Source organism: Martes martes, assembly GCF_963455335.1.
Source record: "Martes martes genome assembly, chromosome: 4".
Lineage (NCBI taxonomy): Eukaryota > Metazoa > Chordata > Mammalia > Carnivora > Mustelidae > Martes > Martes martes.
Window position 1 is genome coordinate 117,296,292 of NC_137891.1, and position 26,051 is coordinate 117,322,342.

The 26,051-nt window shown below is 37.7% G+C and overlaps 1 protein-coding gene across 5 annotated transcripts in view; it reads left to right on the plus strand.

Annotated features, from left to right (window-relative positions):
• LOC308341176 (guanylate-binding protein 3-like) overlaps window positions 1–20,894 on the plus strand; it is a 31,891-nt gene extending 10,997 nt beyond the window's left edge. For 2 of the 5 annotated variants that reach the window (XM_080800910.1, XM_080800913.1), the window contains 10 exons: window positions 153–262; window positions 476–672; window positions 2,921–3,166; window positions 4,056–4,336; window positions 5,480–5,692; window positions 6,767–6,869; window positions 7,194–7,387; window positions 8,255–8,393; window positions 8,754–8,950; window positions 13,455–15,057. In XM_080800910.1, coding sequence (XP_080657036.1) covers window positions 153–262; window positions 476–672; window positions 2,921–3,166; window positions 4,056–4,336; window positions 5,480–5,692; window positions 6,767–6,869; window positions 7,194–7,387; window positions 8,255–8,393; window positions 8,754–8,950; window positions 13,455–13,520 — 1,746 coding nt within the window. In that variant the 3' untranslated portion in view covers window positions 13,521–15,057. Of the gene's footprint in view, window positions 1–152; window positions 263–475; window positions 673–2,920; window positions 3,167–4,055; window positions 4,337–5,479; window positions 5,693–6,766; window positions 6,870–7,193; window positions 7,388–8,254; window positions 8,394–8,753; window positions 8,951–13,454; window positions 15,058–18,703; window positions 18,781–20,597 lie in introns of those variants that run through there. The other 3 variants (XR_013966687.1, XM_080800911.1, XM_080800912.1) reach the window with 3 other exon arrangements.
• Window positions 20,895–26,051: the final 5,157 nt, after the last annotated feature.

Sequence of the window (26,051 nt, forward strand, 5' to 3'; positions counted from 1 at the left end):
GAATTTATTATTGTCTTCAAAACTTGTGCTCTTTGTCTTACGATTTCAGCAATGTATAGTAACAAAATAATAAATGAAAAACTGAATGAATGATTAAATGAATGGGTGAATAAATAGCAGCCTTCTAAGCCCTTGTCTAATGTGCTTTCTAGGTCGACCCCAAGAATGACTCATGGATCTTTGCCCTGACTGTGCTTCTGAGCAGCACCTTGATCTACAACAGCATGGGTACCATTAACCACCAGGCCCTGGAGCAGCTGCAGTATCCTTTCAGGGACCAAACCACCAAATTTCATTGAGTTTACAGAAATTGCCATTCTCAACTGAGACTGTCATCTTTTCTGTGACTTAATTGTCATGGTTGCAGAAGGGAGTGAGAGGGACCCAGAATAAAAATTAGTGCTTACAAAATTTATTTCTATCTGAGATCTGGAAATTGTGATGTAAAGTACTTGTTCCTTAGCTAAGTTCCTAGCTATGTGACTGAACTATCACAGCTAATCAGGGCGAAGTCATCCTCAAAGTTCAATGGGGTAGACGACTCTGCCAACTTTGTGAGTTTCTTTCCAGATTTTATTTGGGCTCTACGAGATTTCACACTGGAAATGAAGATAAATGGACTCTTCATAACTGAAGATGAGTACCTGGAGGATGCCTTGAAGCTGCTTCCAGGTCTCAGAGTATGGCTTAAATGGTGGCAGGTTTTTTAATGATGGGATCAACTGAGCCCTGTCATTCAGCATTTGACATAAATGTTTATTTGAATTTGGATTCAAGCCAGTGCTAATGGTGATTGGGCTTTGTGGGTTATTACTTTAAAGTCTTTAGCAATTGGAGCTTAAGCTCATTAAAAAAATTCAGGACCCAATATTAGATCAGATAATTTAATGCTAATTAATACCACGAAAAAAAATTTCCAGATTTCGATCAGTGCTATAACTTCTATTTTTTTTTTAATTTTATTTATTTATTTATTTGTTAGAGAGAGAGAGTGAGCGAGCACAGGCAGACAGAGTGGTAGGCAGAGGCAGAGGGAGAAGCAGGCTCCCTGCCGAGCAAGGAGCCCGATGCGGGACTCGATCCCAGTATGCTGGGATCATGACCTGAGCCAAAGGCAGCCGCTTAACCAACTGAGCCACCCAGGCGTCCCTATAACTTCTATTTTTTTTTTACATGGTTATAAATGTCATTTTTTAAAAAGATTTTATTTATTTATTTGACAGAGAGAGATCACAAGTAGGCAGAGAGGCAGGCAGAGAGAGAGAGAGGGAAGCAGGCTCCCTGCTGAGCAGAGAGCCCGATGCGGGACCCGATCCCAGGACCCTGAGGTCATGATCTGAGCCAAAGGCAGTGGCTTAACCCACTGAGCCACCCAGGTGCCCCCGTGCTATAACTTCTTGAGGCTCACATTCTTTTGTGGCTTGTTAAGTGTTCTTCCTTTTCTTTATTGGAAAAAAAAATAGTTCATCAGATTGGAAATTGCTAAACAAAATCACATTAAATCAATTACTTATTTTTAAAATGTATTTCAATAGTAATAATAATATAGTAATCAAAATGGTAGAATAGTATATTTTAATAGTGTTAGCTGATTAATAGATTATCTGATCTAATTTATCTGATTAATAGATTATCTTATCTAATATTTGGGCCTGAATTTCTTTAGTGAGCTTAAGCTCCAATTGGTAGAGATTTTAAAGTAATAAATAAAGTTACAATATTTAATAAGTATATATTACTAATACCTATAGAGTTATATTCTCCACAGAAAGGATATTTGCAAACTAAAAAGTCTAGAAAAAATGTTGACATATCTTTCCTGTAAAGCTGTCAGACCTTCATGTTACCTTCCTTATAACATCCTTTTCACTTTGTAGCCTTACACAATATTCTGTTTTTATATTATAAATTTGTTACATGTATTTAGCAAAGTGGATAATAGAAGACATCTATAGGGATAGGGAACATCCATTTTTATTTATTCATTGAACAGCTGATATGTGCTACAGAATTGCTCTGTAAGGTCCTATGAAGTCTGAATCGATCTGATATAGGGAAATGATGAGGTCTCAAAATACATTTAGATTAAAGTATACTTTAGAGATTTCAGTTAAAGGAATCTCTAAACATATTTATGGTGTGACATATTTTTGGCTTATGCTTATAAAAATTTTCCTTTATTGACCTGGATATTATCTATTTTCTTCCTAACATTTTCCCCAGCAAAGTGTTACCCTTTTGCTCTGGCATCACGTTAAGGCCCATATTTCATTTTTGACATGGAGAAGTACTTCTGACCTTTTTAAATTATAGTTGACACATAGTGTTGCATTAGATACAGGTGTAGAAAATAGTGATTTGACAACTCTGTACATTATGCTGTGCTTACCACAAGTGTAGCTACCATCTGTCACCAAACAACACTGTAACAATATCATTGACTATATTCCATTCTATACCTTTCATCCTCTGACTTCATTCCTTAACTGGAAGGCTGTACCTCCCACTCCCCTTCACCCACTTTGCTCATCCCCCACCACCATCCTTTCTGCAACCACCAGTTTGTTCTCTGTATTTATGGCCCTCTGACTTTTTTTCTTAGTCACTCAATAAACATTAGATACTTAATCCGTGGGACCCCATAAAAATGCTAGGGAAACTAGCATAAGTTTATTGACTTGTGCTGAATGCCTACCATTCCTCTCCTGAAGTACTTCCCTGACTCTTAGCTCTGTTCAGAAAGGAATTTTTCTTGACTTTGGTAAATTGGCGCAATTTCGATTTACAAAGCTCATGATTAGAATAAAGGAGATTCACAGGCACAGGAACTGCCATAATGCAAAGATGCCTGGAAATGAAAGTTCTGACTCCCTTACCTAGAGACCACCTTTCAATGATCAGTTTTTTTCCATTTTTGCAGGCACAAATCCCAAAATCCAGAATTCCAACATGCCCAGAGAGTGTATCAGGCAGTTCTTTCCAAAACGGAAGTGCTTCGTCTTTGACCGGCCTACAAGTGACAGAAAGCTCTTACTCCATCTTGAGGAGGTGCCAGAAGACAAGCTGGACAGTACTTTCCAGGAGCAATCAAAGAAATTCTGTACCTATATTTTCAATCATACAAAGACCAAGACCCTAAGAGAGGGAATCACTGTCACTGGGAGCCGTGAGTCACCTTTGTCCCAAAGCATGTCTCTGTGTCAGTGTGTGGTGGAGCTTTGATGAGAGCCTGGATTTGTCAGTAATTTTGTTTACATCTGTGTGTAAGTACGGAGAAGCAGATGTTCATGGCCTGAAAAGAAATCCATGTGTGTTTACTCATTAAAGTCTCCCTATGTGAGGGTCTGCTTGAGACCTGATATACCTCAGGAACCTAAGCCACTAATCCTAAGAAGACAAGATGGCATTAAAGGGAGGACATCTGTATATTGAGAAATCCTATGGGATAACTTCTTGTCTTGAAGGAGATAGCAGGTTATTTTGTAAATTTACGAGTCAGGTCATAAATAGCAAGCTATGAGTTCCTGCAAGACCACTGAGAAACAGAATTATGTGTCATCTTATGTGTAGGGCAGGCTTCGTGGACATGTAACTTACGCAGTCCTATAGTATCCTGTGTGGAGATGGGCCCATACCTGCTTTAAGATTCTCTATCCCTGTTTTGAATTCTCAGTCATGTTCAACTAGGAGTTCACATTTTTGTTTTGTACCGGGGCACACACATTATGCAGCTGGTCTTGTTTGTGTCTGTTACTTCACCTATGTAATCTATTCCTTTTCATTCTCATGAATGGGAAACCATTTTTCCAGTGACACAGGTGCATATTGTATAGTTGGTAATTTTAGTTGTGCTGTGACAAAATGGAAAACAATAAAAGAAAAAACAGGAAAACAATAATCCTGTTAGAAAGGAATAGATTCCCAAAAGGAGAAAATAAAATTTCCTTGTAAATAAGGTGGGGTTTCTTTTGTGATCTTAGAATGATGTTCCATAAAAACTATAAGCCACTGATTGAGACCTTGATATTTATGCTCAAATTCCCTGGCTTATATAGGGCTGGGGACTCTGTTGAAAGCCTATGTGGATGCCATCCATCATGAAGCAGTTCCTTGCTTGGAGAACGTGGTGACAACTCTGGCTCAGATTGAGAATCCAGTGGCTGTGCAGAAGGCAGCCGACTACTACAGAGAGCAGATGGCCCAGCGAGTGAGGCTCCCCACAGACACGCTTCAGGAGCTGTTGGATGTACATGCAGGCTGTGAGAGGGAAGCCATTGCAGTGTTCATGGAGTACTCCTTCAAAGACGACAAGCGGGAGTTCCAGAAAAAACTCATGGTAATTGTCTTAGCATTTAGCACTCCTGATTTCTCTACTTCGGAAATCATGCTTAGAGCCTATATATTTTTTATCAAATAGTTCATCTCTTTATCCTGGTTAAAGGAGCCTGGATTGGGGCACCTGGGTGGCTCAGTGGGTTAAGCCTCTGCCTTCAGCTCGGGTCATGATCTCAGGGTCCAGAGATCGAGCCCCACATCGGGCTCTCTACTCAGTGGGGAGCCTGCTTCCCCCTCTCTCTCTGCCTGCCTCTCTTCCTACTTGTGATTTCTGTCAAATAAATAAATAAAATCTTAATAAATAAAGGAGCCTGGATTGTTGTGAGACAGAGCTATACAGGCTATTGATTACCCTTTTACTATAACATAGACATTTTATTAATTTTCTGCTGCATTAAAAATTGCCATGAGGGGTTCCTGGGTGGCTCAGTTGGTTAATCATCTGCCTTCGGCTCAGGTCATAATCCCAGGGTCCTGGGATCAAGCCCCATGTCAGGCTCCCAGCTGAACAGGGAGCTTACTTCTCCCTCTCCCTCTGCCACTCCCCCTGCTTATACTCTCACTCTCTGAGGAAACTCTACTTCCAGGCACAATTCAACTTTCTCTTTTTCATTGTTGATGGTTGGGTCACTGTTAATCATACTACAGCAGAAGTAAAATCAGAGTTTATATCTTACAACCCCATCATTTTATAGATGATAAGCCTGAATCCAAGAGAGTTAATGGGCTTTTGACAAGTAATAAAGAGAATCAATCAGAACTAGGACTAAAAGTCTCTGGGGATGCTGGGGTGGCTCAGTTGGTTGAGTGTCTGACTCTGATTTCAGGGTTGAGGAACTGAGCTCCCCATAGGGCTCTGTGTTCAGCAGGGAGCCTGCTAGAGATTCTTTCTCTCTCCTTCTCCTTCTGCCCCTTCTCCAACTTGCATGTGTGTTCTTTCTCTCTCTATCTCTCAAATAAATAAATTTTAAAAAGAAAGAGAGAAAGAACGAACGAACTAGGACTAAAAGTCTCTTGGCTCCTGGTCCATTCCATGTTCCAGTCTACTCATAGGTGATCATGATGCTTTTCCTAAGAGGATAACATTGGACTTTCCCTCCTAACAGCTTCTTTCTAATTGATTTCTCCATAATTTCCCTGGCAGGAGACCATAGAGGAAATAAAGGAAGATTTCTTGCTGCAGAATGAAGATGCATCAGTCCAATATTGCCAGGCACAGCTTAAGCAACTTTCAGAGCCCTTGATGAAAAGCATTTCAAGAGGAACTTTCTGTGTTCCTGGAGGATATCATCTTTACTTAGAAAAAAAGGAAAAGATTGAATGGGACTATAACCAAGTGCCCAGGAAAGGGGTTAAGGTGAGGAATAAAGAGAGAGGGGTGGTTGTCAAAATCCTAGAGTCAAAGGGTGTTGCTTTCTCTGAAAATGTAAGATCACAGCACCATTTTAAGGGAGAAAGCAGAGCATGGCCATATCTCTACCCTTTTAGTTTTTATCCACAATTAGTTATATATTGTTGAAGAGATTAGAAATATTTCTTCCCAAGAAATGGTGTAGAATTGGGAATTCTGGATTAAAGAGAACAATTTTTCTGTATCAAACAATGTGATAATTTCTTTGCTGAGTATAGAGGATACAAAGAGTAAAGATAACAATCTTTGTTCCAAGATGTCTTCTTTATTTGAAGACGAATAATTGGGCAATTGTATGATTATCATACATTCATGAACAGATAGTGAAAATAATGGTAATGATTATGATGACAATAACAATGATTTTAATAAGGCTAACATACACCATGCATATAGTAAGTAACCCATAGATAGGTACTTTCGTTGGACTGTCAATTTAATGCTCAGAATATTATTACAATTTAGATACTATAGTTATGCAGTCAAGAAATGTGTTGTACAAGAAAGTAAACAAGTTGTCCAAAGTCGTACTACCAGCAAGTGGGAGAGCTGGTAGGGCAGCTCAGAGTAATTGACTATCTTCAAAACTGGAAAGGTAGCTTGGCAAAGCACCCTGTAAGAGGAGTAAGAGATGTAAGATGCAAGTATCCATAAATGTTATCCTAGTTAAAAAAGGGTAGATAAGCATCCTTCCTGTCAGAAAAGAGATTGAGCAAATGTTTGAGAAAACAGGGGTCCCTGTTTATACATGCACAGAAGTCTGGTTGGCTGTACCTGGGGTAGATAGTGGAAGGCCTCCCTGGAGAGAAAGATGGAGTGCTAGGAAGGAGGCCACAATAGAAGGTTTCAGGTATCCCAAAAGAACTCAGAATTTATATTGCACCCATGGAAGGAAAGTTAGTAAGGGATATCTAAGCAAATATAAAACTTATAAGGCCAGATTTATGACTTCATAGAATGATAATTTCCCTAAAAAAACAAGATCTTTGTTACATGACATGTCTCTCCTTGTTTCTTCAGGCAAATGAAGTTCTCCAGCACTTCTTACAGAACCAGGTGGCAGTAGAGAACTCCATCCTGCAGGGAGATGTTGTCCTCACCTATCAGGAGAAGGCCCTAGCAGGTACAGGTGCAGGGTTGAGCTCATAGCAGAGTGGGTAGGTTTCTGCACTAACTTCAGACAGAGATGAGAGCAAAACCTTCCTGAAACAAAGAGCTTCCTATATTTCTGTGAAACAGCACTGCTAAATATCACAATCAGAGCTGGCTTTTTAAATCTGGCAGCCAAGGAGGATCATCTCAATCACATTCTGAAATGTGCTCTTGGTAACCCACATAGTTCAGAGGTTTCTCAGCTACCTTTTCAGAGTCAGTTTGGTATCTCTACTGAGGAGGTGAGAATCAGATCTGACTTTTGTTTTCTCTCTCTAAAACATTTGTGGAACAGCTGAGTCAGCTTTGAAGGAGGCAGCTGAGAAAGAAGTGGAGCTTCTAAGTCAGAAATACAAGGAGCAACAGCAAAAACTGGAGGCTCAAGAGAGAAGCTTCAAGGAAAATATAGAGCAACTGAGAGATAAGTTGAAGAGAGAAAGAGAAAGCCTTCAGATGGAGCAGGAAAAAATGTTGAATCACAAACTCAAGGTATGTCTGCACAGAGCCTGGGCAGTGCCCAATGGACAATGCTATGGTTCCCCAGGGAAAGGGCCAAAACTAATAAAAATTATGATCCCAAGGAGAACCATAAAGACATGATTCATTGAAACCTCAGATCTGTCTGGACCCTGCTGAGGCCCTTAAACCCACAAACTCCAGTGCCTTGTGTAGCGTGAGAATTTGTCATGGGCAATTAACATCCCTGAGGCCGCTGGTCTACTCTTTGTGGTGATTGTTAGGGTGATCTCATTGGCCCCAGTTAAGTAGGGTCTTAGCCCACTAGTCCTTAGAATTCTTGATTGAACCATCAAACAGACCTGTAAGAACTCCATCTTGTCTTAAAAGTATCAGATTAGACTTGAAATACAGGATTCCAAAAGTTTTTAAATGTATTACATTTGTTTCCAGATATGTGTGAGTTATCCTACAAAGCACAGAGGAAAATTAATTCTTCAGCTCAACCTGGCACTTGATAAGCAGCAATCTAGAGGGGGGCAGCAGTTTCCATTATCTGTTAGACGTGTGTGTTCATGCTGTCTCGGTGGGACTGAGAAATACTTAGAATTAATCCTACATCACTCTGAAGGGCATCCTCAGTGCTGGAACTCCTCTTAAGAGGATAGTTCTCAGGTCTGACCTAGCCTGACCCCACTCCCCTCATAGTGAGGTGGTGTTGAGGGACTCCCGGGAAGGTATAAACCATGGATACTCCCACTCTCCAGGACAGACCCATCGAAGAGCACTCTCAGGTGATAGAACAGTAAACACAGTGCTTCAGAGCTGAAACTGCTGAACGCAAAACCCCTACTTTTGGTAATAGAGGATTTTCAAAAGTGGACTCCTTCTCTTTTATAGATCCAGGAAGAACTTCTTGATGAAGGATTTCTACAGAAATCTGAGGTCTTGCGTACAGAGATACAGCTACTAAAAAAAGAGATTGCAGCGGATAATGAAAATAAATATTCATTGGATCTATGGCTCTTTGATTTGATTGGTAAAGTATTAGGTGAAGAAATGCCAGATCCTAGTGAGTTACCTGGTGTGGGGATGAAGATTGTGGGCTCAAAATGACATAGGCCCAGAATTCCTTGAGGGGTTTCTGTGATGCTCTGACTTACTTTGGAAGCATGTGTCATATTAGTTTCTTTAACATAAGTTTAAAGATAAACTGTGATTATTAATGATTACTAAGGTGTGACATACAAAAGTCAGACTTAATTTTGATCAAATTAAGGAAATAATAAACAAGATTATAAAAGAGAAGTGTAAGAAAAGGCCAGATTTACAGTTGCAGCTAAACAAAATACTGCAAAATAAAATCATCAGACCTGATTGTTACTTTCTTCTCTCTAAGGTGCTAAGCAGGCTAAGGAGGAGGCAGCTGGGAAGAAACTGGAGCTGCTAAGACGGAAATACAAGGGGCAACAGCAAAAACTGGAGATTCAAGAGAGAAGCTTCAAGGAAAACTTAGCCCAACTGAGAGAGAAGTTGGAAAGAGAAAATGAAAACTTTCAGGGGGAACAGGAAAAAACGTTGCAGCACAAGCTAACGGTAAATCTGCACAGAGTCTGGGCAGTGCCCAAGGGACAATGCTGTGGTTCCTCAGGAGAAGGACCAAAACTAATAAAAACCATGATCCCATGGGGAATCATAAAGACATATGATTTACTTAATGTGAATCATTCACATAATGATTCACAGATCCATCTGGATCCTGCTGAGGTCCTTAAATCCACAAGACTCTAACCCTTTCTATAGTGTTAGTCTTTGGGGTGAACAAATGGCACCCCCAGATTGCTAGGCTGCTGTTTGTAGTGACTATAGTATGCTTTCATAATGCCTGGAGTGAGTAGGACATTAGTCCTATAATCCTTAGGATACTAGTACAACCATCAGATATATCTAAAATCGATCCTCTGGATTTTGTGTATCAGATTATGCTTGATGGGAAATACAGAATCCAGAAAGCCCTATAACTTGCTGCATTTGTTTCCAGATCTGTGTGAATTACTCTGTAAACTATAAGGAAACAGTATTCCATATTTCAACATGCAACCTGATAGCCTGTTTTCTACACATTGTTAGCAGTTCCCATTTTTGTAGATGGCAGCCATGCTGCCTGAAGTAGAACTGAGAATTAGTTAGAATCAAACCTACATTCTCTCCCAAAAGGCATCATTAGAACTGGAACACATGTCTGTGATAGTTCTCAGTCTTGACTTAGCCCCAACATCTCCCCATCCTCAGAAAGATGATCCTGAGCAAATCATAGGAAGTTATAAGCCACAGATAGTCTTACCATAAGGGTCAAAACATGGAAATACTGAAAAATTCCATAAAAGAGCACTACAACAATAAAGAAGTAGATGGATATGCTTAGCTTAGCTACCAGTGTTAAATACAAAACCCAACTTGATAACCAGGAATTTTCAAAAGTGAACTCTCCCTTTTATAAGTCTAAGATAAAATGCTTATTAAAGGATTTAAAATTCTCAGATTACAAACAAAATAGACTCAGAATTACTGTTAGGAAACTATAAAATGAGGCTTCTTTTGTTATGCTGTGACTCATTTTTGAGATATATGTGTTGTGTTAATTTCATTTAACAAAAGTTTAAAAAGTGATTACCTAAATATAGGAAGGCCTTACATAGAAAAGACAAACTTACTATTGATTAAATTAATTCAAACAAGTGAGAAGCAGGTTAAAAGATGAAGTGGAAAAAAGACCAAATTTGCAGTAATATCAAAATGATATGATACTGCAGAATAAAATTATCAAGAAGTATGTAAAATTTATATGAAGAAAATTTTTAAGTGCTATATAAGACAGAAATTAAAATGTCAATGTTATTTAACTTAATATGTACATTTAATTTGATCCAAAACATACATCAAACATAATTTTTCAGAAAGTAGAAAAGTTAATTCTAAAGTTTTAATGGAAAGCCACAAACAAAAATATCCAGAGCAATCCTGAAAAAGAGACAAATGAAAGGGAATTAGCTTTAGCCACATGTCAAAACACCCCAACAATTAGCACTGTGGTACTAACATCTGAATATTGTAACAACCACAAAACAGACTTGAGAAATCAGTGCAAAGTCATGAGAAAATTGAACAGATGATAATTTAGGTGTATTCTTTTGTGAAGGAACATGGAATATTCAGCAAAGGGTGTTTGAACTATAGGTAGCCAACTGAAAAAGAAAAGTTGAGGTCTCGTTTACAAGTAAATTTCCGATGGTTCAAAGATATAAACAATGAAAAACTATACCGTAAAATTAAATAATAGGGGGCAGTTAAAAAAATAATATTGAAGTAGTTCTAAGTATGACATAATGGAAATAAATAAAATATATTTTGCTTTTTCTCTTTGAGTGTAGTTGACACACAATGTTACATTAGTTTCAGTTATACAATATGATTTCTCAAGTTTATTTTCTTTGAAGATTTTATTTATTTATTTGAGAGCGAGAGAGAGCACAAGAAGGGGAGGATCAGAGGGAGAAGCAGACTCCCTGCTGAGCAGAGAGTCCAATGCGGGGCTCAATCCCAGGACTCCAGGATCATGACCTGATCTGAAGGCAGTTGCTTAACCAACTGAGCCACCCAGGCATCCATGATTTCTCAAGTCTATACATTGTGCTATACTTACCACAAGACTAGCAAGCATCTGTCACCATACATTGCTATTAAAATACCATGGACTATATTCCCTATGCTGTGCCTTTAATTCCCTTGACTTATTCATTCCATAACTGGAAGCTTGTATCTCCCACTCTTCACCCATTTTGTCCAATCCCCACCCCTTCACTCTGGTAACTGTCAGTTTGTTTTCTGTATTTTACAGATCTGGTTCTGCTTTTTGTTTGTTTATTCATCTGTTTTTTTAGATTTTACTTAGGAGAGAAATAAAGTCAAAACCTCCTTGAGATATTACCTCACACCTGTCAGAATGACTAGAATCAAAAAGACAAGAAATAACAAGTGTTGGCAAGGATGTAGAGAAAAAAGAACTCTCATACACTGTTGGTGGGAATGTAAATTGCTACAACCATTATGGAAACAATATGGAGGTTCCTTAAAAAATTAAGAATAGAAACACCATATAATCCAATAATTCCACTTCAGAATATTTACCCAAAGAAAACAAAAACACTAATTCAAAAAGATATATGCCCCGCTATGTTTCTTGCAGCATTATTTACAATTGTAAAGATATGGAAGCAATCTAAGTGTCCACTGATAGATGAATGGTAAGAAAGTTGTGGTATACATATACAATGGCATATTACACAGCCATTAAAAAGGATGAAATAGCGCCATTTGAGACAACCTGGATGACCTAGATGGTATTATGCTAAGTGAAATAAGTCAGGCTGAGATAAAAGAAAATACTGATAATTTGACTATCAGCTATCTAAGAAAAAAATGTTCTTCATAGAAAACCATAAGCATATATATTGGCTAATTGGATTTAAATAAAACAAATGTAAAGAAAAACATGAGCAAAGTAAAAATATAAATGGCAAAATGAGTACATTTTAGTATATATCAGAAAAAATGATATAATTTCTTTAAGCCATTTTCTTTTTCTCACAGCTTCTTTAAAGTAGTGAGGAAAAAAACAGCCATGTCCCCAAAATGGACAAATATGTTAGAAGAAATGAAATATATTCAACTTTGCTAATAATAAGAGATGTGCAAAATAAAGTTATGAGGCTCCTGTTTCATCTCTAAGATTAGCAAAGAAAAACACCTTTGGTCCTAGGTTGCCAAGGATTTGGAGAAATAGAAAATCTCCCATATTTTCTAGTAGGTGGAAACTGAAACAATACTATATCAAGGTATTAAATGCACATACCTTTGATCCAGCAAGTTCAAATTTAGGAATTTAACTTATAGATTTAATTGTCCATGTGCCAAATGTCATACATACTAGGATAAATGTTGTAGCACTTGTGTATGGCAAAAAAATCAGAAAAAAATACCTCTCTGTCGGGTACTGGTAATAGAAATCATGGGGCATTTGTACAAAAGAATATTCTAGAGTCACTACAATGGAAGGGAAAACTCTATTTGTACTAATATGAGAAAATCTCCAGATTTAGCATAAAGTGAAAAAACAAAGATGTAGACAGTATACATAGTTGCTACCAGTAAATTTAAATATAATGAATAGATACATCTATTTTATCTGTCTCACGGAGAATACAGAATGAACTAGTAACTATGGTCACAACTGAGGATGGACCTGGGTAGCTGACATGAGGCTTGAGAGATGGCCAACTTTACATCATATAACCTCTTCCATGCCTCTTCCATTTTATAGAGTATATATTTTTACATATTTAGAAATGAAGATGAAATTACTAAAATTAAAACTAAAATAATAATACATAGAAAGGGAACAATTAATGACAGGATGGGAGCATTTATGCTCCTTGAAATTACATACCTCAGTGCAATAGAAGTGTCTGCTGAATACAACAGGGAACTGGAAACCATAAGATATGCATCCTAATCTTGTTTTAATTATGACCTTTCAGTATTCCAGTTTCTAATTTCTTTCCTTTTTTATTTTACTGAGGTATAGTTGACATATGACATTATATTAGTTTTGGGTTTACAATATAATGACTCAACTTTTGTATACACTGGGAAATGATCACCACAAGTCTAGTTACCATGCATCACCATGCAAATTTATAATTCTTTTCCTTGTGATGAAAACTTAATATTACTCTCTTGGTAACTTTGAAATATGTATTACAATACTGAGGGCCATTTGTATGTCTTCTTTGGAGAAGTGTCTGTTCATGTCTTCTGCCCATTTCTTGACTAGGTTGTTTGTTTTTTGGGTGTTGAGTTTGGTAAGTTCTTTATAGAGCTTGGATACCAGCCATTTATCTATTATGTCATTTGCAAATATCTTCTACCATTCTGTAGGTTGGCTTTTAGTTTTGTTGACTGTTTCCTTTGCTGTAAAAAAGCTTTTTAGCCTGATGAAGTCCCAGTAGTTCATTTTTGCTTTTGTTTCCCTTGCCTTTAGAGCCATGTCTTGCAAGAAGTTGCTGCGGCCGAGGTCAGAGAGATAGCTGCCTGTGTTCTCCTCTAGGATTTTGATGGATTCCTGCCTCACATTTAGGTGTTTCATCCATTTTGAGTTTATCTTTATGTGTGATGTAAGAGAATGGTTCAGTTTCATTCTTCTGCATATGACTGTCCAATTTTTTGTATTTTCCCAATACCATTTATTGAAGAGACTGTCTCTCTCCCATTGGATATTCTTTCCTGCTTTGTCAAAGATAGGTTGAACATAGAGTTGAGGGTCCATTTCTGGATTCTCTATTTTGTTCCATTGATCTATGTGTCTGTTTTTGTGCGAGTACCATACTGTCTTGATGATTACAGCTTTGTAATACAGCTCAAAGTCCAGAACTGTGATGCCTCAAGCTGTGATTTTCTTTTCAACATTCCTTTGGCTATTCAGGGTCTTTTCTGGTTCCATGCAAATTTTAGGATTGTTCGCTCCAGCTCTGTGAAAAATGTTGATGGTATTTTGATAGGGATTGCATTGAATGTGCAGATTGTTCTGGGCAGCATAGACATTTTAACAGCTTTTATTAATAGAGACATGAAAAAATGTTCCACATCACTTGCCATCAGGGAAATACAAATCAAAACCACAATGAGGTACCACCTTACACCTGTTGGAATGGCCAAAATTAACAGGATGGGGAACAACAAATATTGGCGAGGATGTGGAGAAAGGGGGACCCTCTTACAAATGTTGGTGGGAATGCAAGCTGGTACAGCCACTCTGGAAAACAATACAGAGTTTCCTCAAGAAGTTAAAAATAGAGATACCCTGTGACCTAGCAATTGTGCTACTGAGTATTTACCCCAAAGATACAGATATAGTGAAAAGAAGGGGCACATGCACCCCAATGTTCATAGCAGCAGTGTCCACAATAGCCATACTGTGGAAGGAGCCAAGATGTCCTCCAGCAGATGAATGGATAAAGAAGATGTGGTTCATATATACAATGGAATGCTATTCAGCCATCAAAAAGGATGAATACCCGCTTTTTACATCGACATGGATGGAACTGGAGAGCATTATACTCAGTGAAATAAATTAGAGAAAGACAATTACATGGTCTTAGTCATATGTGGAATATAAGGAACAGCACAGAGGATCATAGGTGAAGCGGGGGAAACTAAATGGGAGGAAATCAGAGAGAGAGACAAGCCATGAGAGACTCTTGACTTGGAAACAAACTGAGGGTTGTGGAAAGGGAGGTGGGTGGGGAAAGAAGTTACTGGGTGATGAGTATTAAGGAAGGCACATGATGTGATGAACACTGGGTGTTACATGCAAGTAATGAATCATTGAACACTACATCAAAAACTAATGATGGGGGGGCCTGGGTGGCTCAGTAGGTTAAAGCCTCTGCCTTCAGCTCAGGTCATGATCCCAGGGTCCTGGGATCGAGCCCCGCATCAGGCTCTCTGCTCAGCGGGGAGCCTGCTTCCCCCTCTCTGCCTGCCTCTGCCTACTTGTGATCTCTGTCTTTCAAATAAATAAAATCTTAAAAAAACTAATGGGCTATATGTTGGCTAATTGAATTTAAATAAAATATTATTGATGATAGTCAACATGCTGTACATCTAATTTTTTTTAATATTCAGTCACTTGAAAAGTTGCTGAAATGCTCCAAGTTCCAACCCCATGCTTATAAAGGGGATGAATTAGAAGAAAATCGTTCTTCAGAATCAACTAGATTTTTCTGGAATTCCAGATTGTGTTTCTGGAAGAAAGATGAGGGGTTTTTCACATTAGTACATTTACTTGAACCTGTTATATGGGAATCAGAGCAATCTCAATCTCTGAATGGTCCTCCTGAAAAAAGAATGGGCAAAGTCTAGGACTCCACCTGTCATCACCATCAGAGATGTGCACAAGGCTGTCTTAACCCATGTAACATTTTTTTTTTCTTTTAGAGAGGGAGGGTGAGGAGAGGGACAGAGGGAGAGAAAGAGGGCTCAGTCTCACAACTCTTGAGATCATGACCTGAGCTGAAATCAAGAGTCAAATGCTTGACAAACTGAGCCATCCAGATGTCCTTGTCTTACTCCATATAAGGGTGGATGATGGAAGAGAGGCACGTGGCCTGAACCTCTTTGGAGAATGAGCACAAAAGCTCACTGAGAGAATAGCTTGAAAGACACTTTTATCAACTCATAAATATGTTATACTGGCACTTTACTGTCCAAGTCTTACTGGAGACTCTTTCCTAATATCCATCCTGCAAAGTAAAATCCTCTGTAATTTCAGTTTTCCCTATAAGACCTATGTTTTTGGTGCAATAAGACGGAACTTAAGGTATACTTACTCGTGATGCAATTTTCAAACCAGCTTGCAAGCAAGGTTGCCACTTTCCAATGGCCATTTGCCACTTTCCAATGGTGCACAGGAGAAGAATAAGGCACAAACAAGCCCTCTTCAAAAGAATGGGAGCAGGGGTTGGCAGTTGAGAAGACTGCCGCCCAGAGCCACTCCTCAGTCCGTATTTACTAGATATAAGATAACAACCAACAAAGGAGTTGAAGGAGATTATAGATAAGCAAGATATGTCTGATCAAGCAGTATAGGATTTGTGGTTGAATAAGCACATTTAAAGGAATCATCTAATTAACTACAAGTGATGTCTGGAGAAGGGGAGATAACAGAAAAAAGAACAGGGGAGTTCCACCCTGGGCTGGCCAGGTGTTCCCAGCTGCTCCGCTTTGAGGACTGTATCATCCTCTCCCCCAGAGGTCTGTTGCTGGTACATGTTCAACCACGTTTGGTCAGTACATTGTCCTGAGGGACAGTTACACAAGCTGCCGTGTGTATCACAGTCAAACCATGAAGCAAGTTCCATCATCTTTCATTTTATATAGTTCTAAATTTCTCTTCTCTTATTTTGTGTTTTTCAAAGCCCAGCAAATGCAAGGTGATTTTGGTTTTGGATTGTTTTTACTCTTATGTCACAGTGGCTAAACGCTCCAGGTCTAGAATTCCCTAAACCTGTCCCTACACAGCTATTATTTTTTAAAACATTCAATTTTTAAATGAACAATTGCACTCACCACATTTCTGAACTAAAATTATTTCATGTTTGTGCTTTTCTGTAAGGGCTGATACATTTGCTGTTTTGTGGTTTTTCACTAAACTTGGAGTAGAAGGATGTTAAAGGAGACTCTTCCTGCCTGAGAATTTCCGCTGTGCTCGAAAGATGAGTGCGCCACGTGTCAAATAACCACAATTTCTAAAACAACGTTAACACCCCATTTTTTGGAGTTAAATTAACAAAACATGAAAAAAATCATCTCTATTAAATTCTCATTAGCTTAAGTTTTAGAAACTTAAGTTTAAGAAAGTATTTTAATCATTCTTTATCAGTAGTATACTCTTGTTACTTAGACTTACAGAATATGAAAAGTTATCTTTCCTTGCGTCATTTACAAATAATGAAATCTGGAAGAAAGTCTCCAAATTTATTTTTTTTCATTACTACGTAATAAAAACATCTTGCTAGAAATCCAAAAATAACTAGCGAGACTTAGACCCATCATCTCTAGCATTGTGTCTTTATAGCTTCATAAATAAAATGAAAAATAACAACAAAAAATCAGAGAGAAAAAGGGAGATTCTTTGATCTGATTGATGAAAAAGGACCCTTTTTATTTGGGCTATAGTCACGTGCCCACCTTCCTCCTATATCAGTGTCTTGTTTCAGAAAGTACAGGGCCTCTATATTTAGCCCAGCTTGGGTTCAACCCTTAAAATGGCCAAGTTTAATTTCAGGACTCATAAAAATATCTGTCTCTGGATGTCTAGGTGGTTCAGTTAGTTAAATGTCCGACTCTTAATTTCAGTTCAGGTCCTGATCTCAGTGTTGTGAAATTGAGCCCTACCTCAGGATTCATGCTCAGTGGGGAGTCTACGTCTCTCCCTCTGCCTCTCCATCCCACTCTCTCTCTTAAAAAAAAAAAAAAAAAATCTTTAAGATATATCTGCCTCAGATATTGTTGCATATATTTTTATTGAATGTCTAAAATTAATTTTTGATTATTATGTTCAATTAGCCAACACAGAGTATATATCATTAGGTTTTGATGTAGTGTTCAATGATTCGTTAGTTGTTGCATATATTTTTACAGTAATAACAGAAATCTCAGCTCTAAATATTAATAAGGTTTCATTATCAAAATTAGCTCATGAAAACCTTGTTAGATGTTAGATTTTTCTAGCTGCTCTTAAAGCTAGCAATGGTCATGTGATTGTGTTTGCACATGAGATATAAGCAGAAATATGTTTATGTGATTTGAGAGTCTGAGCCATAGATTTATGCTCCTGTGCTCCACCAGTACATCTTGTCCCATCTACTAGATCAGATTTGGCAGCAGTTGAGCTTTGACCTTGCCGATAAATAGGCTTTCTTGGTGGATACAGAACAAGATGGAAGGAACCTGAATCCCTCAACAATCTTGTGGAGCAAAGCTTCCATACTTGCCTGGAATGGTAGAACAGTGATATGTCTTCTAAGCTGTAGCAGCAACCTCTGAAATGATCTCTATCTCCAGTGTCCTCACTTTACTTTTCCTCTTCCTGCCATCAGAATGTGGAACTCAATACTATTCTGAGCATACCTAATAACATTCAAAGCCTATATCTGCCTTTGGAATGAATTCCATGACTCGGGTCCCAACTGATCTATCAACCTCATCCTTAATAAGCCTATAGCTATAGTGAACTCCAGATGATTCCTAGCATTTGCTCACTACCACTGTGTATTTGCTCATTCCCTTCCTTCAGTCTAAAATAGATTTCCTCTCAATTTCTCCTTGCTGCAATCTGAGTCCTCCTTCAAGATCCAGCAGTAATGGCACTTCCTCTGTGAAGCCATCTAAAATCCTTCTGAATATAATTCATTGTTGCTTTTGTAGCCAACCAAACACTTTATTTTTTTAAGATTTTTATTTATTTACTTGAGAGAGAGAGTGAACAAGAGAGAGAGAGAGCATGAGCAGGGGGAGGGGCAAAGGAAGAGGGAAAAGCAGACTCCCCACTGAGCAGGAAGCCCAACATGGGGCTCTATCCCAGGACCCTGGGATCATGACCTGAGCTCAAGGCAGATGCTTAACCAGCTGAACCACATAGGGGCCCCTCATGCACTTTATTTTTAACATTATTTTATCAGTAATCACTTCTTATCTAATCGTAAAATATCTGTCCTTTTCACGATGCAGGTTAGCCAAGAATGAGAACTTTTCTTTGTTTTTAAATATACAAAAGCAATGGAAATGCTAGTTTGAAGGACTGGAAGGTATGTAATAATAACAAATAGGCAAAACATAAAGTAAAATCTTTTTGTCAGTAGTCTTTGGTTGGGCTTAATAACAAAATCTCAAATTTAAAAATTCCTTAACTGTAAATGAACTATTCTCAAAAAGTCTGATGACATGTATAAAGGATACTTTCAAAAGTGGAGATTAACAAAAATTGGTAGTATATATGTTTCTAGGAATTTATCCATTTCTTCCAGTTTGTCTAATTTGTTAGCATACAGTTTTTCATAACATTCTCTTATAATTGTTTGTATTTCTGTTCAACTATGTCTTATCCTCCTAGATCTAATCTAGTCCTAGGAATTTTTTGCTTTTAAAAAACTAATCAAAATTTCACATACATAAAGAATAATAACCAAATTATAATATTACAGAGATTTTCAGAGTAGACATGTCTTTGTGCCATTATGTAAGGAAGAGGATTTTACAAATGTGCCCAGAGGCTTAGTCATAGCACCTTCCAGATTTCCACTCGCTCCCTTTTCCCACAAAGGAAGTGTGGAAAGCAATTTCTAGCACTAGCTTTCAGTGATCCCTGATTCCTATTATTCACACTCTTGTGCGACTGCCTCTGCCTTGAGTGTAAGCTGAGCCTGGTGAACTACTTCTAATGGATAGAATATCATAAACATAAGATGTAACTTCTATGACTATGTAACAAAAGACTGATTTCTGTCTCAATAGCATTTTCTCCCTCTTATTAGTTCTCTCTTTCTTTCTATCCCATTCTCTTTTTTTCTCTCTCCCTCCTCCTGCCCCTCTCATTCTCTCTTTCTTGGCTTGTTCACATGGATCAAGCCAAGTTACCATGGTAGAGAGGCCCACATGGTAATGAATTAAGGATGGCCTTCAGACAACAAACTTCAAGGAATTGAGGGCTTCAGTCTAACAACCCATAAAGAAATGAACCCCGCCAAGAACCACATCGGAGATCTTGGGAAGTGATCTGGGGAAGTGATTCTTCCCCACTTTGCTCTGAACTACCACCGCCACTCAGCACTGTATTACAGTCTATAGGAAACACTGAAGCACAGGCAACTAAACCCATAGCCAGATTACTGTGACCTGCAGAAGCTTTGAGATTATAAATGTTGTTATGGAAAGCTGCTAAATTTGGGGAAAATTTATTATGTGGTAACAGATGACTAACACAGAAACTTTTATCTGACTTCTAACACCATGATTGCTATTGTCTGGGTTTCAGTCTTCATATAAATTCAAGTATGTAGATGATTCATCTCATTTTGGCTTCTTTGGTTCAACATTGTATTTTTTAAATTCATCCAAATTGTTGGATTCAGTAGCAATATTTCTGCACATAACAAGGAGTGAAATTATTTGCTCACAGGGTATGTATTTGCTCATTTTATGGTAGGTAATATCAGTTTTTCAATGTGATTGTCCAAATTTATACAGCCATAAGTGATATGTAAAATTCCTAGTTCCACATTCTTATCATCACTTAGTAATGCGAGACTTGTAAATTTTAGTCATTGTAATAAGTGGATAGTTTTAATTGTGGGCTTAATTTGTTTAATTAGTGGTAATTAGGAGGATTGAGTGCATTTTTGTGTTTGTTGCCTTTTGCATACCTTCCTATTCAATATTTTTGCTTATGTGCTTAATGGGTTGTCTGTCCTTTTTTCTTTTCTTCTTTATTTAGAGACTATATATCCTATATTCTATAATTTTTTTTCTATTAGCATTTAGTTTACTTTTAAATTCTCTTAGTGGTGTTTGAATGAACATGAATTTTTTTAATAGTAACATAAATTTATCAATTATTTGTTTACAGGTTATTGATTTGTTCTATTGCCTGACTTGGAGGACATGAAAATAATATTTGACTTACTTCTAAGCATTTTATTATTTCACCTTCCATATTGGGATTTATAATCCACCTAAATCAATTTTATAATGTCAGAAGGTAAGAGTCAAGTTTTATTTTTTTATGAGTATGTAATATTGACGTAGCAACAGTTATTGAGAAGACTGTCTTGTTGCTATAGTTGTCATGAATCAATTTTCTTTACATGTGTGAAAATAGAAATTGTATCAAATCTACAGATAAATATGTGAAGAAATGACACTCAAAAAATAGTCTTCTAATTCATCATACGTCCCACAATTTGTTAGCCCTTTGAAATCGTTCAGTAATATTTTATATTTTGCAACATGTACTCTTTGTACATTTTGTTAGATTTATTCCTGAATGTTTTTAAATAACTTTTTGAAGGATAAACATACATATTAAAATATATGTATGTATAATATAAATTATTATATATAAATATAAATTACTAAAATAACTTTAAAAATTAAACTAAGAAGGCAAAAGACTTATACAGTGAAAGCTATAAAACCTGGCTGAAAGAATTTAAAGAAGACACAAATAATGAAAAGACATCCCATGTTCATGAATTCCAAGACTTAATATTGTTAAAATGTCCATTCTAATCTACGCAAACTACAGATTCAATGCAATTCCTATCAAAATCCCAATAAACATTTCTTGCAGAAACATAAAAAGCATCCTAAAATTCATATGGACTTTCAAGGAATTCTAAATATCCCTAACAGTCCTGAAAAAGGCTGATAAAGTTGGAGACTGCACACTTTCCTATTTCAAAACATATTACAAAGCTAATGTAATTAAAGCAGTCAGGTACTGGCATAAAGACATATAGACATACAGACAGTTCAGAAATAACCCTCACATATGTGGTCAAATGATCTTTTTTTTTTTTTAAGATTTTATTTATTTATTTGACAGACAGATCAAAAGTAGGCAGAGAGGCAGGCAGAGAGAGAGGAGGAAGCAGGCTCCCCGCCGAGCAGAGAGCCCGATGCGGGGCTCGATCCCAGGACGCTGGGGATCATGACCTGAGCTGAAGGCAGCGGCCTCAACCCACTGAGCCACCCAGGCACCCCGGTCAAATGATCTTTAACAAGCTTACCAAGACCACACAAAGGGGAAAGGACAGTCTCTTCAATAAAGTTGGAAGAACTGAACATCCACATACAAAAGAATGAATATGGATCTTTAAAATATATATATATAATTTATATATAAATAAAATATATATAAAATATATATAAAATTTAACTCAAAATACATTAAAGAACTAGACATAAGATATGAGCAATGGAGCAGGGGTGGGGGGAGATGAGAGGGAGAAGGAAAAGCAGACTCCCTGCTGAGCAGGGAGCCAGACATGAGGCTCTATCCCAGGACCCTGTGATCAGGACCTGAGCCAAAGGCAGACACTTAACTGACTGAGCCACCCAGGCACCCCTATAAACCTTAGAAGAAAGCATAGAGGAAAGTTTCATGACATTGGATTGGGCAATGATTTCTTGGATATGACAACAACAAATCACAGAAACAAAAGCAAAAAGAGAAAAACAGGACTACATCAAATTTTAAAACTTCAGTGCATTAAAGGAAAAGCTATGATGTGATGAGTACTGGGTTTTATACAAAACTCATGAATTATTGAAGACTACATCAGAAACTAATGATGTACTATAAGTTGGCTAGTTGAATTTAAGTTTAAAAAAAGAAAAAAACAAATAATCTGATTTTTAAAAAAAACAACAACAACAAACAAGCAAAAAAGAAAACCAATAGAATGAAAAAGCAATGTAGAGAATGGGAGAAAATATTTGAAAATCATATATCTAATAGGGGACAAATATCTAGAATATATAAAGAGCTCTACAATTCACGACAAGAAAGAAATAACTCAGTTTTTTAAATGTTCAAAGGAGTTGCATAGACACTTCATTAAAGATGAGACAAATAGCCAATAAGCATATGAAAAAATGCTTAATATCACTAATCCTTAGAGAAATGCAAATCAAAAATATAATGAGATACTATCTCATACATATTGGGATGGCCACTATAAAAAAAAATAGAAAATATGAACCTCTCTGGCGGTCTGGAGCTGCCCAGACAGCCACAGCTGCCTTGGTTTTGCATACAAGCAGGAGATCCTGCGTCCCCAGGGACCGTGACTCAGAACCTGCTCTGCCAGCGGCCCAGCGGCTGCAGCACCTGCAGGGGAGCAGACTGAGGCTTCTCTCTGAGAGGGAGGTTGGGGTGCAGTTTTCTTTCCTCTAAACCTCCAAAAACCATCAAAAGCTGTCAAGGCGAGAGAAAAGAAGTGAACAAACATAAAAACCTCCAGAGAACAAAAACCTGAAAAAAAACGTTTTTCTCAGAGCCCACCCCCTTGAGGGGGTCGGGAGGACTTAACTCAGGGAACATCATTGACTGAAAACCCACGTGGCAGCCCCCTCCCCCAGAAAACAAATCAGGAAAAAAAAAAAAAGACTACAAGAGAACAACCACCACTACTTCATAGATACAACTTTTATTTTTAATTCTTTCCCACTATTCTGGTTCATTTTTTTTCTTTTTTTATATAGATAATTTTTTAACCTATTTACCATCACAGTGAGATGTCCAGTACATCAAATTCCATGATAAACTTCTAACCTGAATTTTTTGATACATACACATGTGTTTTTCTTTTGCTTTTCTATTTTCTTAATTTTTAAAAAAATTTTTAATTTAGTTTAGTCCAGTTTATTCCTTTTTTATTTTTATTTTCTAATATTCATATAGAGTTAAACTTCAAGGTAACCCCCTTTCTCCAAGCAATGCTACCCCTATAGGTGAACCAATTTTTAATCCCCCTTTTTCTTAGGAAAGTTGAGTCCTTTAACAAAGATATCAAGATACATCCAGGAAGAATCAAAATAACCTTCCTCGCCCACACCGAGAATCTATAACCATGCTCCCATCTTTTTCTTCTGCCAGTGTCTCTGTGTACTTATGTCTGTCTGGATAGTATATAAATCTTATACTTGGGGTTCTTCTTGATGAGGCTCCTCCTTTTTTTTGCTTATATATATATTTTTTTTCTCTCGTCATATACTTTTATCAGTCTTTTTGTTTGTCTGTTTTTGTTTGTATACGTCATAAACCTTACCCTGGGGCCCATTTGGGCTGAACCTTCACTTTTATCTTCCCTTTTTTTCCTGTCTCTCTCTCTCCCTCTTTTTTCTTTTTCTTTTCTTTTTTCTCTCATTTGGGTGGGGAATCCTGAGTGCTCAGAAGCGTTCCAGGGTGCACCTTGACTGCACCACGGTCAATACATCCAGCTACATCTGTCCAGTCATCTCTCACCAAAATGACTAGGAGGAGGAATCCCCAACAGAAGAAAAATACAGAGGATGGGCCTTCTGCAACAGAGCTAACGGCTATCAACATAGACAATATGTCAGAAAGAGAATTCAGGCTAACAATTATCCAGGCAATAGCTAGGTTGGAGAAAGCCATGGATGACCAAACAGAATTGATTAGGGCAGAATTGAAAGCGACCAGAGAGGAGGTTCATAATGTTAGGGCAGAGCTGAAGGCCACCAGGGATGAGGTTCACAACGCTCTCAATGAGTTCCAATCTAATCTAAATTCTCTAAAAGCTAGGGTAACTGAGACAGAAGATAGAATTAGTGATCTGGAGGACAAACAAATAGAGAGAAAGGATCAGGAGGAAGCCTGGAACAAACAGCTTAGAAGCCACGAAAACAGAATCAGGGAAATAAATGATGCCATGAAACGTTCCAACGTCAGAATTATTGGAATCCCTGAAGGGGAGGAGAAAGAAAGAAGTCTAGAAGATATAGTGGAACAAATTTTTCATGAAAATTTTCCCAATCTTGCGAATGGAACAAGTGTTCATGTACTAGAAGTAGAAAGGTCCCCCCCCAAGATTATAAATTCAAAAAAAACATCCAGGCACCTCATAGTAAAATTGAGGAATCATAATTGTAGATACAATCTCTTGAAAGCTGCTAGGACAAAGAACCTCCTTACATACAGAGGAAAGCCCATCAGAATAACGTCAGACCTGTCCACAGAGACCTGGCAAGCCAGAAAGGGCTGGCAAGATATATTCAGGGCACTAAATGAGAAGAACATGCAGCCAAGAATACTTTATCCAGCAAGACTGACATTCAAAATGGATGGAGAGATAAAGAGTTTCCAAGACCGGCAAGGCTTGAAAGACTATGCAACCACCAAGCCGACACTGCAGGAAATATTAAGGGGGGTTCTATAAAAGAGGAAAAATCCTAAGAATAGCATTGAACAGAAATATAGAGACAATCGACAGAAAGACTTCAAAGATAACACCATGTCAATAAAAACGTATCTCTCAATAATCACTCTCAATGTGAATGGCCTAAATGCACCCATAAAACGACACAGGGTTGCAGATTGGATAAAACGACAGGACCCATCCATATGTTGTCTACAAGAGACCCATTTTGAACCTAAAGATACACCCAGACTGAAAGTGAAGGGATGGAGAAGCATCTTTCACGCCAATGGGCCTCAAAAGAAGGCCGGGGTAGCGATTCTCATATCAGATAAATTAGATTTTAAACTAAAGACAGTAGTCAGGGATACAGAAGGACACTACATCATTCTTAAAGGGACTATCCACCAAGATGATCTAACAATTGTAAATATCTATGCCCCCAATATGGGAACAGCCAATTACATAAAAAAACTATTAATCAAGATAAAGAGTCATATTGATATGAATACATTAATAGTAGGAGATCTTAACACGCCTCTCTCAGAAATAGACAGATCATCGAAGCAGAAAATCAATAAAGAAATAAGAGCATTGAATGACACATTGGACCAGATGGACCTCATAGATATATACAGAACATTCCACCCTAAAACAACAGAATACTCATTCTTCTCAAGTGCACATGGAACCTTCTCCAGAATAGACCACATACTGGGTCACAAATCAGGGCTCAACCGATACCAAAAGACTGAGATGATTCCCTGCATATTCTCAGATCACAATGCTTTGAAACTGGAGCTCAATCACAAGGAAAAGTTCAGAAGGAACTCAAATACCTGGAAGCTAAAGACCACCTTGCTTAAGAATGCTTGGATCAACCAGGAGATCAAAGAAGAACTTAAACAATTTATGGAAACCAATGAGAACGAAGACACTTCACTCCAAAACCTATGGGATACAGCAAAGGCGGTCCTAAGGGGGAAATTCATAGCCATCCAAGCCTCCCTCAAAAAAATTGAAAAATCCAGAATACACCAGCTGTCTCTACACCTTAAAGAACTGGAGAATCAACAACAAATCAAACCAACTCCACACGTAAGAAGGGAAATAATCAAGATTAGAGCAGAGATCAACGA